The sequence below is a fragment of the Piliocolobus tephrosceles genome, chromosome 6 (assembly GCF_002776525.5).
Source record: "Piliocolobus tephrosceles isolate RC106 chromosome 6, ASM277652v3, whole genome shotgun sequence".
Classification (NCBI taxonomy): domain Eukaryota; kingdom Metazoa; phylum Chordata; class Mammalia; order Primates; family Cercopithecidae; genus Piliocolobus; species Piliocolobus tephrosceles.
Window position 1 is genome coordinate 618390 of NC_045439.1, and position 14326 is coordinate 632715.

Consider the following 14326-nt stretch of genomic DNA (forward strand, 5'->3'; position numbering starts at 1 on the left):
TTTTTGAGATGGAGTCTCGCTCTGTTACTCAGGCTGGAGTGCAGTGGCGCGATCTCGGCTCACTACAACCTCCGTCTCCTGGGTTCACACCTATCTCCCACCTCAGCCTCCCAAGTAGCTGGGACTACAGGCACCCACCACCACGCCAGCTAATTTTTTTTTGTATTTTTAGTAGAGATGGGGTTTCACCGTGTTAGCCAGGATGGTCTCTATCTCCTGATCTCGTGATCTGCCCGCCTCAGCCTCCCAAAGTGCTGGGATTACAGGCGTGAGCCACCGCGCCCCACTGGGAATTTAACTTTTCTTGAGCAAGTAGAGAGCACGCAGGTAGCTCACTCTGATCCAGCTGCTGCTGGTCCGTCTTGGTTCCCGACTGAAGGATGTGGCAGGACCCAGGTATTCCTTCCTGGCACCTCGGGACTGCAGAACTTCCTGCTCAGCGCTTTTGTCTTTCAGAGCTGACTTCTGGGCTTGGTGGGCCTCAGCCTGGTGCCTGTGGCTCCCGGGGCGGCAGCTGCCGTGAAGGGACTTGAGTGCACTGTGCCCTGCTCGCTCGTTGAAGTTGCTTCCTTTTCTCTTGGCAGCTTGGCCCCTCGCGTCTGGCTGGCTCAGAAGCCCCTGAATTCTAAACTCTTATTTTCCCTTGCCAAGAGAGACTGTGAGCACTAGGCTCCGACTTTTTTTTTTTTTTTTTTTTGAGACGGATTCTCGCTCTGTTGCCCAGGCTGGAGTGCGGTGGCGCGATCTCAGCTTGCTGCAAGCTCCACCCCCCCAGGTTCCTGCCATTCTCCTGCCTCAGCCTCCCGAGTATCTGGGACTACAGGCATCCGCCACCTCGCCCGGGTAATTTTTTGTATTTTTAGTAGAGACGGGGTTTCACCGTGTTAGCCAGGATGGTCTTGATCTCCTGACCTCGTGATCTGCCCGTCTCGGCCTCCCAAAGTGCTGGGTTTACAGGCGTGAGCCACCAGGCCTGGCCTTTGTTTTTTTTTTTTTTGAGACGGAGTCTCGCTCTGTCGCCCAGGCTGGAGTGCGGTGGCGCGATCTTGGCTCACTGCATCCTCCATCTCGCCAGTTCAAGTGATTCTCCTGCTCAGTCTCCTAAGTAGCTGGGATGATAGGCGCACGCCACCACGTCCGGCTAACTTCTGTATTTTTAGTAGAGATGGGGTTTCACCATATTGGCCAGGCTGGTCTCGGACTCCTGACGTTGTGATTTGCCCACCTTGGCCTCCCAAAGTGCTGGGATTGCAGGCGTGATCCACCGTGCCCAGCCACATTTTTTAAAAAATAGAGATGGGGTCTTGCTGTGTTGTCCAGGCTGGTCTTGAACTTCTGTCCTCAGGCAATCCTGGCCTGGCACTGCCAGACTATGACAGCTCATTAGAATTGGCATGAATTGGAAGGAGGCCTGAGCTGAGACACTGGTGTGGGTTTCGCTCCTTGGTCCTCATGCCGTGTGGGCACCTCAGTTCCCCTCTCCAGTCCCATGGGGCCGGGAATGGTGGTGTCCACTCAGGGTGGGGCCCCCGCTGGCCCCTCCGCTGCTGACTGTTGTGGACACAGCCCTTTCTGTGGGGCTGTATATACGAGAGCCGTTTCCCTTGTTTCTCTCCTTGGGTATCCAGTAAAAGCATTTGTATGTGAGGCTGTGGAGAGAAATTTCTTGTTCTTTTAAATTTCAGTTCTGCCTGATTTAAATCTCTGTAAACTTTTCCACTTAAGGAAAATGTGTCTGTCTGAGTCAGGACCCGTCTGCATTTTTTTCCCCTGCAAGCCTCGTGCAGCCAGCCGGGGTGGGCGGCTTCGCTTTCCCCATCCTCTTCACGGTGGAGCGGCTCCTTGCTGTGTTGTCCACAGCTGTGGTGGGGAAGCCTGGTTGGTTCCTGGACCCGGGGCCGTTTGATGGCACAGCAGTGGGGTGCAGGGCTGCACCGTCATGACTGGACCGTTTCCGGCCTTGTCATCTGCTGATGGGAGTCTCGCGTGGGCCTCTACCGCACTCAGAAATGGCTGGCGCCCTTTGAGGGCGTTGTGTCACCTGCCCTCTGTTGTGCTCGCGCATCTCTCCTTTGACTGGCACTCGGCTGCACTGAGCAGAAGACTACCCGGCACAGCGTGGCAGGGGCCCAAAGGGAGGTGAAAAGAGGCCCCAGCTGGCAGAATCCAGGCTCTCGCACCCTGGGGGCCCCAGGCAGGACCTCTTCTCTGCAGACTTCTTTTGTAATTCCCAGACAGGCAGAAGCAGCCGCCCAGCAAAAGGGAGGGGCTGCTGGGAGGACACAGGTCCTGGCCGTGCTGGACACAGGAGAGCCTCCAGAGCCCCAGGAGCTCATTAGCTGGGGGACCTGTGGGTTGGGCCCCAAAGGCATTAATGGGCCCTCCCAGGATTGGCCAGAGAGAATGTGATGTCCTCGTAAGGGAAGCACGTAATTGAGCTTCCGTCATCTGGAAGCTTCCCTGGAAGCTCCTGATAGAGCCAGGTGAATGCGGATCAAGTGCCGGGTGATTTTCGTTTCAGGGAAAGCAGTCATTTTAACCTCGTTAAATGTTTAATTCGAAGCTCCTTTTAAAATGTACACACTTATCCCATTGTTTTATTAAGAAAATTTTCTGCTGAGCTTAGTGGCTTAATGTCTGTAATCCTAGCGCTTTGGGAGGCCGAGGTGGAGAGATCACCTGAGGTCAAGAGTTTGAGACCAGCTCGGCCAACATGGTGAAACCCTGTCTCTACTAAAAATACAAAAAATATTAGCCAGGCGTGGTGGTGCACACCTGTAGTCCCAGCTACTTGGGAGGCCGAGGCAGGAGAATTTCTTGAACCTGCTTGAACCGTAGGCAGAGGTTGCAGTGATCCAAGATCGCACCATTGCTCTCCAGCCTGGGCTACAGGGCAAGACTTCGTCTCAAAAAAAAAAAAAAAAATTCAAACACCTGCAAAGTTGAAGTGAATTGTGGAGTACCTCGCTCACACCTGTGTTCCGCTCCCCAAAGCTATGCTGCCCTCACCGTCTTATTTTTTGGCACGTTTCAAGGCAAGTTGCAGACGTCTGTGTACTGCACACAGCCCTTCAGCAGGCAGCCCATCGGCTGAGTAGGGGTGAGCATCGTTCCTGGGTCTTTTTCTCCTTTGAAGGTAAAGTTGGCATAAAGTGAGATGCGCAGGCTCTAATTGCTCCATCTGGAGAGTTCTGACAAACAGTCACCTGTCAGCCCAGAGCGGGGCTCTGTGGACAGGCCTCATGCCCCTTCCAACAGTCCCAGACCCGCAAGAGGCAGCCGCTGTTTCAATTTCCTTCCACTACAGACCAGTTGTGCCTGTTCTAGAATGCCCTGTAAATGGAATCATATGATCTGCGCACCTGTCACTTCACATGCTTTTTTTTTTGGTGACAGAACGTAGCTCTGTTGCCCAGGCTGGAGTGCAGTGGTTCCATCTCAGCTCACTGCAACCTCTGTCTCCTGGGTCCAAGCGATTCTCATGCCTTAGCCTCCCAAGTAGTTGGGACTACAGGGGCACACCACCACGTCCGGCTAATCTTTTGTATTTTTAGTAGAGACAGGATTTTGCTATGTAAGCCAGGCTGGTCTCAGATTCCTGGCCTCAAGCAACTGCCTCCCTTGACCTCCCAAGGTGCTGGGATTGCAGGCGTGAGCCCTGTGTCCGGCAGACATGGTTTCGAGAGGCACCCGTGGTGTTTTGTATGCGGAGTGGTATTGCTGTGTGAATACAAGTCAGAGTATTCTTGTATTAATGGACACCTGGACTGCTCCCTGTTTTTGGCTGTTCTGAATGAAGCTGCTACGAACATTCTTCTACAAGTCTTTTTGTGGACATACTTCTTTTTATTTTTAGGGACAGAGTCTCTGTGGCCCAGGCTGAGTTGCAGTGGTACAATCACATTTCACTGCAACCTCGACCTCTTGGGTGCAAGCAGTCCTCCTGCCTCAGCCTCCTGAGTAACTGGGATAGCAAGTGTTTGTCACCATACCCGGCTAATTTTTGGATTTTTTTGTAGAGACAGGGTCTCACTGTGTTGCCCAGGCTGGTCTTGAACTCCTGGGCTCAGGTGATCTACTGGCCTCAGCCTCCTAAAGTGCTGGGATTATGGTGTGAGCCACTGCACCTGACTGACATGTGTTTTTATTTCTCTTGGGTAAATACCTAGGAGTGGAATAGGTAGGTCAGAGGTGTGTGTTTAGTTGTATAAGAAACTTCCAGGCCTTTTCCCAAGGTGGTTGTACCACTTCACCCTTCCATCAACAGCATGGGTGAGCTATGCTTGCTCCACATCCTCCTGGCATTCAGTGACTTCATGGGCTCGTGGCAGTGCCACAGTTTTGTTTACATTTCTGATGATTAATGCGGTTGAGTTCTTTTTCATGTGCTTGTTGGCTTTTTTTTTTGTCTTCATGAAGCTTCTGTTGAATAGTTTTGTCTTCTTTTTTTTTTTATTTTGGCCTTTATTCTTCTTCTTATTTAAATACAGTTCATTTCTTTTTTCTTTTCTTTTTTTTTTTTTTTGAGACGGAATCTTGCTCTATTGCCCAGGCTGGAGTGCAGTGGTGCACTATTGGCTTACTGCAACCTCTGCTTCCTGGGTTCAAGCAGTTCTCCCACCTCAGCCTCCCGAGCAGCTGGGATTACAGGCATGCGCCACCACGCCTGGGTAATTTTTGTATTTTTAGTGGAGACGAGGTTTCACCATGTTGGCCAGGCTGGTCTCAAACTCCTGACCTCGGGTGATCCTCCCACCTCGGCCTCCCAAAGTGTTGGGATTACAGGCGTGAACCACAGCGCCTGGCCTTAAATACAGTTCATTTTTTTTTTTTTTTTTTTTGAGACAGAGTCTAGCTCTGTCGCCCAGGCTGGAGTGCAGTGGTGTGATCTTGGCTCACTGCAAGCTCCGCCTTCTGGGTTCATGCCATTTTCCTGCCTCAGCCTCCCAAGTAGCTGGGACTACAGGCGCCTGCCACCACGCCCGGCTAATTTTTTTTGTATTTTTAATGGAGACAAGGTTTCACCATGTTAGCTAGGATGGTCTCCATCTCCTGACCTCATGATCCGCCCGCCTCGGCCTCCCAGAGTGCTGGGATTACAGGTGTGAGCCACTGCACCCGGCCCAATAGAGTTCATTTCTTAGAGCAGTCTTAAAGAAAAATTGTGTAGACGGCACAGAGTTCCCATACACTGCATTTAGTCCCCGATTTCCCTACGTTATTAACATCTTGTGTTAACTGGTCCACTTGTTACGCTTGATGAGCCCGTCTTGCCAAGCTGTTGGTAACAAAAGTCCACAGTTCACATTGAGGTTCACTCTTGGCGCTATGCCTTCTATGGGTTTTCACAAGTATGCAATACGTGAACCCACCAGTGCGGTATGATGCAGAGCTGCAGTGTCCTGGAACCCTCCACTCCAGCCACCCACCCTCCCTTTCCCCAGCCCTTGGTGGCCACTGACCTAATCTCCATAGTTTTGCTTTTTCCAGAAGGTACATGCTTGGAGTCACACACACGATGTAGCCTTCTGGCCTCGTTGGTTTTTCCTGTTCGTGTGTGTTGGCTGTCACGGGTGTTTCCCCAGGTAGTTCTTACTGCCTTCCTTTGGTTTCCTTTGATGTCACTGTCCCCACCCCGACCGCCAGTCTTCTCTTAGTGCCTCTCTCGAATCTGTTGGCTGTGCTGCGGTCTGTCCTGCCCATCGTCACAGCCCTCTGGGACTGCTTGCCTTCAGATGCACCTTTGTTCACAGGCCTCAGTGCTCACGTCCCAGCCGTCCTGGGGGTTCTCCTCTGTGTTTGAATGCCCCTGTGCCCAGCCCTGGCGCCTTCTTAGGGTGGGAGGCCTTGCTCTTCTGCATGGAGTTGCAAGAGAGGTCAGGGGCCTCCAGCCGAGGGCGTGGACGAGTGTGCTGGTGTCCTCACCGTCCAACTGCTTGCCAGGTTCTTGCACGGTGGGGCTTTGCTGCTCTGGTCCCAGGGATCTTCCTTTGGACACCTGCTCTGGACTCCTGATCCAGCTGCAGGAGGTGTCCTTAGTGACTTCTCGAAGTTACAGTGGGCCCATGAGTGATGTGCACTCCAGCTGTCTGGCAGGTTGTATTAACCAGTGACTTGTGTTTGATAACTTACGTATCCATCTGAGTTTGAATCACTTAAGACACATTCTTGGTCCTGTTTGTGCATCTGAGCGAGGACAGGTCCGGTGCGGGGTCCCCACACCTGCCTCTCGAGCACAGCCCCTGGTGGTGCCTGCAGGCTCACTATTCACCAGGGAGCCCCAGGTCTGTGTTTCTGTCTCCGGGAGGACTGCCTGCCTGGTGCCCGGTGGGTGCTCAGGAAGTGCCCTTGGGATGGAGCACTAGTGCCACTGTGTCATCTGTGCTGTGTGTGGGCAGCAGACCCACCGTACGGTGGGCACCTGACTGGGCAGGCGGGTGTGTGGGGGTGCAGGCTCTCTCCAGGATCAGACGGAAGTCCCCACCGTTTGTGGTTCCCCCGAACCGGCTCCACATTCCTTGCAGTCCCTTGTCCTGGTACTGGGTTCACAGAAGTCTCACTTGTGCCTGGGGCTGGGAGGCTCTGGTGAGCCTGACGCAGCGCCTGGCTTCCATCCCACCTGTCCTTTCTGATCAGAGGTGGAGCTTATATTTGGAGGGGCGACTCCAGCTCCCTGGGGGTGCAGTCCTGCGGTCCTGCCCATTGGAAGGTGGGCGGGTAACCTGAGCTTGCCAGCCGCTCAACAGCATCCTTGACTCCTACTGCAGACATGCTCCTGGACCTCAGTGACCTGCTTCAGGTAGACAACCTCTGTCCTGCATCTCTCCCCACCTGGGGTTGTGACCGGGGTACACCAGGTGCCTCCAGGCATCTCAGTGGCCGGTCTGTGCTGCCTGCCTGGACGGGAAGTTTTGGTCTGTAGGATGAGGGGCCTTCATCACTTGGGGGTCACAGTCCAAGACTTGTGGGATTGTGGGTCTCCATGGCAGGAGGGCAGCTGCCAGTGCTGGGCATGGTTGGGTGTTAGCTAGGCCTGGGTGAACCGTGAACTTTTGTCCTACACAAAGGAGATTATTTTTAATTAAAAAAATTTTTTGTGAGTACCTAGTTTGGTATAGGAGATTATTTCTTTTGACCTTGCATTTTATTTATTTATGTATTGATGAGATGGAGTCTTGCTCTGTCACCCAGGCTGGAGTGCAGTGGCGTGATCTCAGCTTACTGTGCAACCTCTGCCTCCCGGGCTCAAGCGATCCTCCGACCTCAGCCTCCCAAGTAGCTGGGACCACAGGTGCCTGCCACCATGCCTGACTATTTTGTATTTTTAGTAGAGACGGGGTCTTGCCATATTGCCTAGGCTGATCTTGAACTCCTGAGCTCAAACAATCCTCCCACCAAGGCCTCCCTAAGTGCTGGGATCACAGGCATGAACAACCATACCTGGCCTCTTGCATGCATTTTAAATTGTAGAAAAATCTTGTATTACACTGTATTTGGAGACACTCACTCTCCGGGCACCACAGAAAGCATTTTCAGTTACATCTCTCCTTTTTTTTTTTTTTTTTTTGAGACAGAGTCTCGCTCTGTCGCCCAGGCTGGAGTGCAGTGGCCGGATCTCAGCTCACCACAAGCTCCGCCTCCCGGGTTCACGCCATTCTCCTGCCTCAGCCTCCCGAGTGGCTGGGACTACAGGTGCCCGCCACCTCCCCCGGCTAGTTTTTTGTATTTTTTTAGTAGAGACGGGGTTTCACTGTGTTAGCCAGGATGGTCTCGATCTCCTGACCTCGTGATCCGCCCATCTCGGCCTCCCAAAGTGCTGGGATTACAGGCTTGAGCCACCGCGCCCGGCCTACATCTCTCTTTCCACATGACTGAACAAAGTGACAGAGGAGAAAGACCAACCCCAGGGACCCCTGTGCAGACAGGGCACAGGGTGGGGGCACCGAGGCTCTGCAGGGGCAGTGCGGGGGGCTGCACCACAGGTCCTTGGTGACCATGCTGCTGAGGACTCAAAAAGAGAAATACCATTGAAAACAGTTGTGACCACAGTGCAGAATTCATGTAGATTTCACTCCCCGAAGGGAGCTGTGTCCAGATCCAGGTGCCCACAGGGGTTCTAGGTACCCACAGGCTGTGCTGCCACCTCTGGTCCTCGGGGGCTTGCCGCCCTTGACAGCAGCCCACAGTTAGGCTTCTGCCTGTGTCAGGTGACACCTGGGGTCCTTGTCCTCCCAGCTGTCTTTATAAATGGCAACTCAGAAGCTACTGCTGAAATATTTTGTGGTCAAGCTAAAAATACTCTGCTGGAATTGTGATAATCCAGCAAATCCACATTTCAGATGCTCTGTGCTCGGTTCAGGGCAAAACCGCATGACCCCATTTCCAACCCCACGACTTCCCAGGGAAGATGCGTGTGAGCGCCAGGGCCAGGGCAGCTGCTCCGGAAGTGGTCAGGCTCCTGGGGACTCAGATGGTCCCATGGAGAACTCATGGAGTCTCCCTCTTAATCCCTGCCTTAGGGCAGACCCAGGTTGCTCACTGGCCTAGGCGTACAGCTCCTCAGACACCCATGAGGGCAGTCTGCAGGCAGAATCCACCTGCTGCCCAGGAAGAGAGTTAGGGGGGCAGCTGGCCATGCTGCACCCTGACCTCTGCCCTCAGGGAGCAGCCACTGTTAAGACTGTTAGCAGGAGGATTTCCAATACACGGTCCTCATACATGTTAGCAACTCTGTAAAGAACTGCATATGTTTAGGCTGGGCACGGTGGCTCATACCTGTAATCCCAGCACTTTGGGAGGCTGAGGCAGGCAGATCACCTGAGGTCAGGAGTTCAAGACCAGCCTGGCCAACATGGTGAAACCCCCGTCTCTACTGAAAATACAAAAATTAGCTGGGCATCATGGCGGATGCCTATAATCCCAGCTACTCAGGAGGCTGAGACAGGAGAATGACTTGAACCCTGGAGGTGGAGGTTGCAGTGAGTCGAGATTGCGCCATTGCACTCTAGCCTGGGCAACAAGAGCAAAACTCCATCTCAAGAAAACAAACAAAAAACTGCAGCCAGGCGCGTTGGCTCACGCCTGTAATCCCAGCACTTTGGGAGGCTGAGGTGGGTGGATCACGAGGTCAGGAGATCGAGACCATCCTGGCGAACATGGTGAAACTCCATCTCTGCTAAAAATACAAAAAAAAATTAGCTGGGCGTGGGGGTGGGCGCCTGTAGTCCTAACTACTCAGGAGGCTGAGGCAGGAGTAATGGCGTGAACCCGGGAGGCAGAGCTTGCAGTGAGCCAAGATCGCGCCACTGCACTCCAACCTGGGCGATAGAGTGAGACTCTGTCTCAAAAACAAACACACAAAAACAAAAAATCTGCATGCGTTTTGCACACATGGCATTTTAAATGTAAATGGCTTTTTAAATGCTTCCATTTAAAAATTCCCTTAGGAGATTCCTCACTTGCAGCGTTCAGGTCTCATGGATCCCTGTGTGTCTGGGACACGAGGTTGAGGGTGTGGAGTTTGAGGCGGGCAGGCAGAGGCCAGCAGCAGATCTGGTTCTGCTGTGGCTTCAAGAGAGATGTGGGATCAGGATGGTCAAGTTGCAGGGGCTTGGCGGGGACCCAGCACAGGGGCTGGGGCACTCACACGTGACATGCATGAGTCACACCTAGACACACTGTATGCATGTATGCACACATGCACGTCTGCATACCACATGCGGATGCACACACACACTACATGTGCTCACACACCCCACAGTTTGGTGAGCAGACCCCAGGGATCCCTGGAACCCCCAGAACCTGTGAGGAGGAGAAATTCCTTCAGAAGGCGCACTTTGTGAGCCACGAGCCCTTGTGATGGAGCTCTCAGGGATGTAATGGAGAAGATGGAAGCTGTGCCCCACTGGGGTGGAAGGTGACCAGGGAGGAGCTGCTGTGGGGGCAGGGTCCCTGATCAGAGGTGTCCCCCACAAGCGCTGCCTCTGGCTCCTGCCTCTAGTACAGACAGGCTCCTTTGTGTTCGGTCCCTTAGGTCTCCCAGAGACTACCCCAGAGTCAGCAAGCACCTGGAAGTGCCACTGGCGTGCCAGGACAAGGGGACTTGTCTAAGGGCCCACAAGCCGGGCTCGGTCAGGCGAGGGAATTCTTCAGGGGAGGCTAGTGGCAGAGGGCCAGACTAGCCAAGCCTGTGAGGCCCGGGGGTCCCAGGGGCAAGCCTGGGATGAAGACAGCCAAGAGTGGGCAGGACTCTCGCAGGCTCCCGCAGGGACCAGGATTTTCCCGCTCTGCACCTCACCCACACCTGCCAGCAGACACTGCTCAGCAGCACCCTCCCCCAGCCAGCGGGCTCCTTAGGGGTATCAGCCCATGGCAGGGCTGTGCACAGGGTCTGCACACTGGCTGGAGTCCTTGTTTTGCTGAGGACAAGCAGCAGTGCCCCCATCACTGCCAGCCCTCGGGGTTGCCCCTCAGTCTGGGCCTCACCTCCACTGCCCTATGGCAGGGAAGAGAGCGATGGGAGGTGGTCAAGGCAGGGGTGACAGGATCTGCGTGGATTTGGACCTAAGGTGGGAACAGTGCGGGGGGCAGGGGAGTCACTGAGGGACACAGATCTCTATCCCAGCAAGGGGGCTGAGGCCAAGACCCCTGGGCCCATCGGAATCTGGGCTGGAGGGTGGCTGGTGGGAGCACATGTGGACAGGACAGGTTTTGTGTTCGTGGGTGCACGGTTCTGAATGAAATGCAGTGTGCACCGTGTGATGATGCCCTGGGAGGGACCTTGCAGTCAGGTTTTCTTCTAAGCAGATGCCATCATTGGCGAGACAGCAGCGGGGCCTAAAGCAGCGGCCTAGAGGAAGAAGGCAGGGCCCTGGGAGCCCCAGCAGCCGAGGGAGGACAGCCAGGCTATCGGGTGTAGGGTGGCTGCTCCACAGGCCATTGGAGTCTTGAAAGACTGAACAATAGATGCATTTTAAGAGAAAAAAAGCAAACATTTCCTTAAATACCAATGTTGTTTCCGGTTGTGCTCTCTCCGCCTCAGGTGAATGTGTACGTGCTGGGAAAGACGTTTCTTCTCTTGGCGAGAGAGCTCTGCATCAATGCGCCGGCCATAGGTAGGCATCTGGGTGGGCTGCTGGGGTGTCCAGCAGGCTGCTGTAGGGACCAGCATGCCAAATGTCCTTTGAGCAGTGGAGGGAAATCCTGTCCAAGTACGGGACCCCTCAAGGTAAGAAATGTCTCTTAAAGCTGCTAGGAGCTCAGCAATGTGGGGCCTTATTTTCTAAGACAGTCTCGCTGTTGTCCAGGCTGCAGTGCAGTGGCATGTTCATAGCTCACTGCAGCCTCAAACTCCTGGGCTCAAGCGATCCTCCTGCCTTGGCCTCCCAAAGCACTGGGATTACAGGCGTGAGACTGCACCTGGCCTGGGGCTTTCTTTCTGCTGCAAAACCAGAAGGCCCATTGTCAGTGCCTGTCAGGTGTGCAGGAAGGTGTAGACAGAGGGAAACAGAAGCGCTGTGTGCTGGGAGCATCTTGTGTGGACAAGGTTTAAGGAACACACCTAGCACCAGGTGCCTCTGGACAGATGGGGACAGTGGGGCAGCTCCTGGACGTGCTTTCCAGCCACAGCCCTCTTTTGTGGTTTTTCTGCCACGTTTGTTCTGTGTTGAGTGCCCAGTGTTGCGCGAGTTTATGGAGCTCCTGTATGCCTTTCCTGATACATGTTAGGTGTAGGGTGAGTCGTGTCTCCCCCTCAAGGCAGCAGCAGTGTTCATGCATGCAGAATCTAACCTAGTGGAAAAGTCTAGAAGGAAAGGATCAGAACAGCACTCACTGCCTGATGTTTCTGACCTACCCTTTCTTTACCAAGCAGATGACTGCTTTCCACAGCCTGCTTAGAGCCCACTTTCTTATTTTGCTTGTCTGCATCTAGGAGCATATGTCCTTGGGGTAGAGAAGCACCAGGTGGGGCTGGGTCACCAACAGGACTGAGCAGCGTGGGCTGCAGCAGCAGAGGGACACTGGCTGGGGCTCTACACTTGGCCCATGCCCTCTCCCAGGTGCCAAGAGGGGCCATCCCTTTTTTCAGGGGTCGTACAGGTTTTCCAGAAAGCAACTGTCTACGGGGTGTGCAGAGTGGGAGGACAGAGGCAAGGGGTGGGAGAGCTTGCTACACCCTATAGTTCACTCCTGCAACAGGCTGTCCCGCAGCAGTGTCACAGCTAGTGACACTGTGTCCCCAGGGATCCAGAACGCTGGGCCCAGCAGAATGCTCCCCCCACAGTCCGTTCATAGGGTAGGACTCTGAGGTGCTAGTAATGCATTACGACATAGAGACAACCAGGCACCTGGTGTTTCCCAGGGTGGCCCAGAAGCCAGCCAGGGGACGGATCGGCTTTACTGGGGTGCAGTTTGTTCCAGACCACGTAGCATGTTCAGCATGACAGCTTTTCTCCTTGGGATGGGAGCTGTTCTGTTGCATGAGAAAGAGAATACCCCACTGTACAACTCCTGTAGTCATTTACTGACACGCAGGTGTTATTTTAGGCAACCTTTATTACAGAAGTCCACTATTTTAAGTGACTTTTTGCCGATTTTAGATTTGAAGGGAAGGTCTCAAGTTAAGCTTGGAACCACTTAGAATCCAAGAGGTGGCAGGAACATCCAACCCCTCAAAGCAGGTGGTGTGGGTGCCACTGGGAGGGGATCTGGGGCCTGTCTTGTGCCCTAAATCTTCCTCCACCTGAGGCGTGCACCCCAGTGTACCAGAGATGCCTACGACTCCAATCCCCGGGCTCTGGCTGTGTGGAAAAGGCCTCTACTTTACACAATCAAGTTTCAGCTGACTACATGTCAGAGAGAGACAAGCTTAAGAGCAGTTAGTACATTGACTTCCGCTCCACTCACTTGCCCATCTGCTGCAGCCTCCCGGACAGCTCAGGCGTAGAAGATGAGCTCGGGGATCTGCCCACCCTGAACCCCAGTCCCGTTGGTGCTGTCCGAGGAGCACTGGAACTGGAAGGCCACCTTTCCGCACTGCACCTCTGTCATCCCCTCCTGCCCAAAGTAGCTGAGTTCGCTGCCATCCAGGACGGCACTGGCCGTGTAGAAGGTGTCTTGTTCAACCTGGACCGGGTGTTCAAACCAGACCGGGAAGGTGTTACTGGATCCGTCTGACATGAACTTGGTCAGGTTCTGAGCCAGAACCACTCCGAGCCGCTTGAGCTCAATCTTCACGCTGTACTCAGCCTTTCCAGAGCTGGACCCATACAGGCCCAGCCCTGCAATAAATACCCTTCTGTCCACTGCAAACTGGATGCTGTCACAGCGCCCGCGGTACCGCCACTGGTTGCTGCGGTAGGCAGAAGACTGGAATCGGTGGCACCTCTGCGGGGCGAGGCCCTTCCTCTTGGTCAGGGGGAAGTCCAGGCGGGGCTTGTTGGTGGCCGTGTACCACAGGAAGATGCTGTGGGTCTCCTCCAGAGTCAGGATGTCTGACTGGGCAGCGCCGTTGGCAAACTCCTCTAGGGTCATGGTTGGAATTCGGACCAGATAGAGGGCTCGCCCCAAAACATGCCTCTTGTTTCGTGGGGTGACTGGCAGCCCCTGCCTCTTGCACTCTGCCTCGGCCCAGTTCAGGACGGCCTCGAAGACCACTGCCTCCTTGGTGTTGAGGGCCTCCCGAGTGACAATGATCTCCAGCGTCTGCCGGTCTATCTCACAGAAGCCTTCGGACCGTAGGGCCATCTCGGCCTGTGCATCGATGACCTCCCAGCAGCGCTGCGTCAGCTCAGGCTCCTCAAACAGCCGGCTCTGGGACAGCAAGACACAGGCGTTCTTGGCTTCCAAACTTGTCTCCAGAAAGTTGACACAGGCTTTTGCCAATGCTGGGACGATGTACTTCTTAGCAGCGTAGAGTGTGGCCAGCACCGTGTCAGCTTCCAGATCGATCTCATCACTGTACATGTACCTAGGCGAGGCAAGGCCCGCGTCAGGGGCTGGCTCCCAAGCACCTATTGCGGGGCTGGGCCTGGGAGAGGAGTCCATCAGCTCCTGTGTGCTCCCCATCAGAAGCCACGGGAGGCCGCCTAGAATGGACCCACCCGTCCTTCCCCAGTACAGAGTGGACTTACTTTAACAGGATCAGAAAGGCTGCGGGCTCCACGTCCGGAATGTGAATTTCAGATTTGACTTCCGCCAGGTCCGCGTAGAACATGGCATAGAAGACGGAGCTGCGACAGCCAGGACGTACCTGTGGGCAGGCACCGTCCTGGTCGCCCCAGGGGGCCCCAAGACAAAGTGACAAAGTGCACTTCGGCCATGAGCC

General features: G+C 54.4%; 2 protein-coding genes across 8 annotated transcripts in view; one reads left to right on the top strand and one right to left on the bottom strand.

The window, feature by feature from the left end:
• BRF1 (BRF1 RNA polymerase III transcription initiation factor subunit) overlaps positions 1-14326 on the top strand; it is a 78613-nt gene that overhangs the window by 31031 nt on the left and 33256 nt on the right. For all 7 annotated transcript variants that reach the window (XM_026447504.1, XM_026447506.1, XM_026447505.1 and 4 more), the window contains 2 exons: positions 6768-6799; positions 11042-11114. In XM_026447504.1, coding sequence (XP_026303289.1) covers positions 6768-6799; positions 11042-11114 — 105 coding nt within the window. The remainder of the gene's footprint in view (positions 1-6767; positions 6800-11041; positions 11115-14326) is intronic.
• On the bottom strand, positions 12536-14319 carry BTBD6 (BTB domain containing 6). Its single transcript, XM_026447511.1, has 2 exons — positions 14133-14319; positions 12536-13969 (listed from the first exon to the last, which is right to left on the bottom strand). The coding sequence occupies exons 1-2, from the start codon at positions 14213-14215 to the stop codon at positions 12937-12939; spliced, it is 1116 nt and encodes a 371-aa protein (XP_026303296.1). The 5' UTR covers positions 14216-14319; the 3' UTR covers positions 12536-12936.

Coding starts and splice junctions, on each gene's coding strand:
- BTBD6 (XM_026447511.1), bottom strand. CDS start 14,215: ATGTTCTACGCGGACCTGGCGGAAGTCAAATCTGAAATTCACATTCCG. Junction 13,970..14,132: donor GCCTTTCTGATCCTGTTAAA/GTAAGTCCACTC, acceptor TGCCTCGCCTAG/GTACATGTACAGTGATGAGA.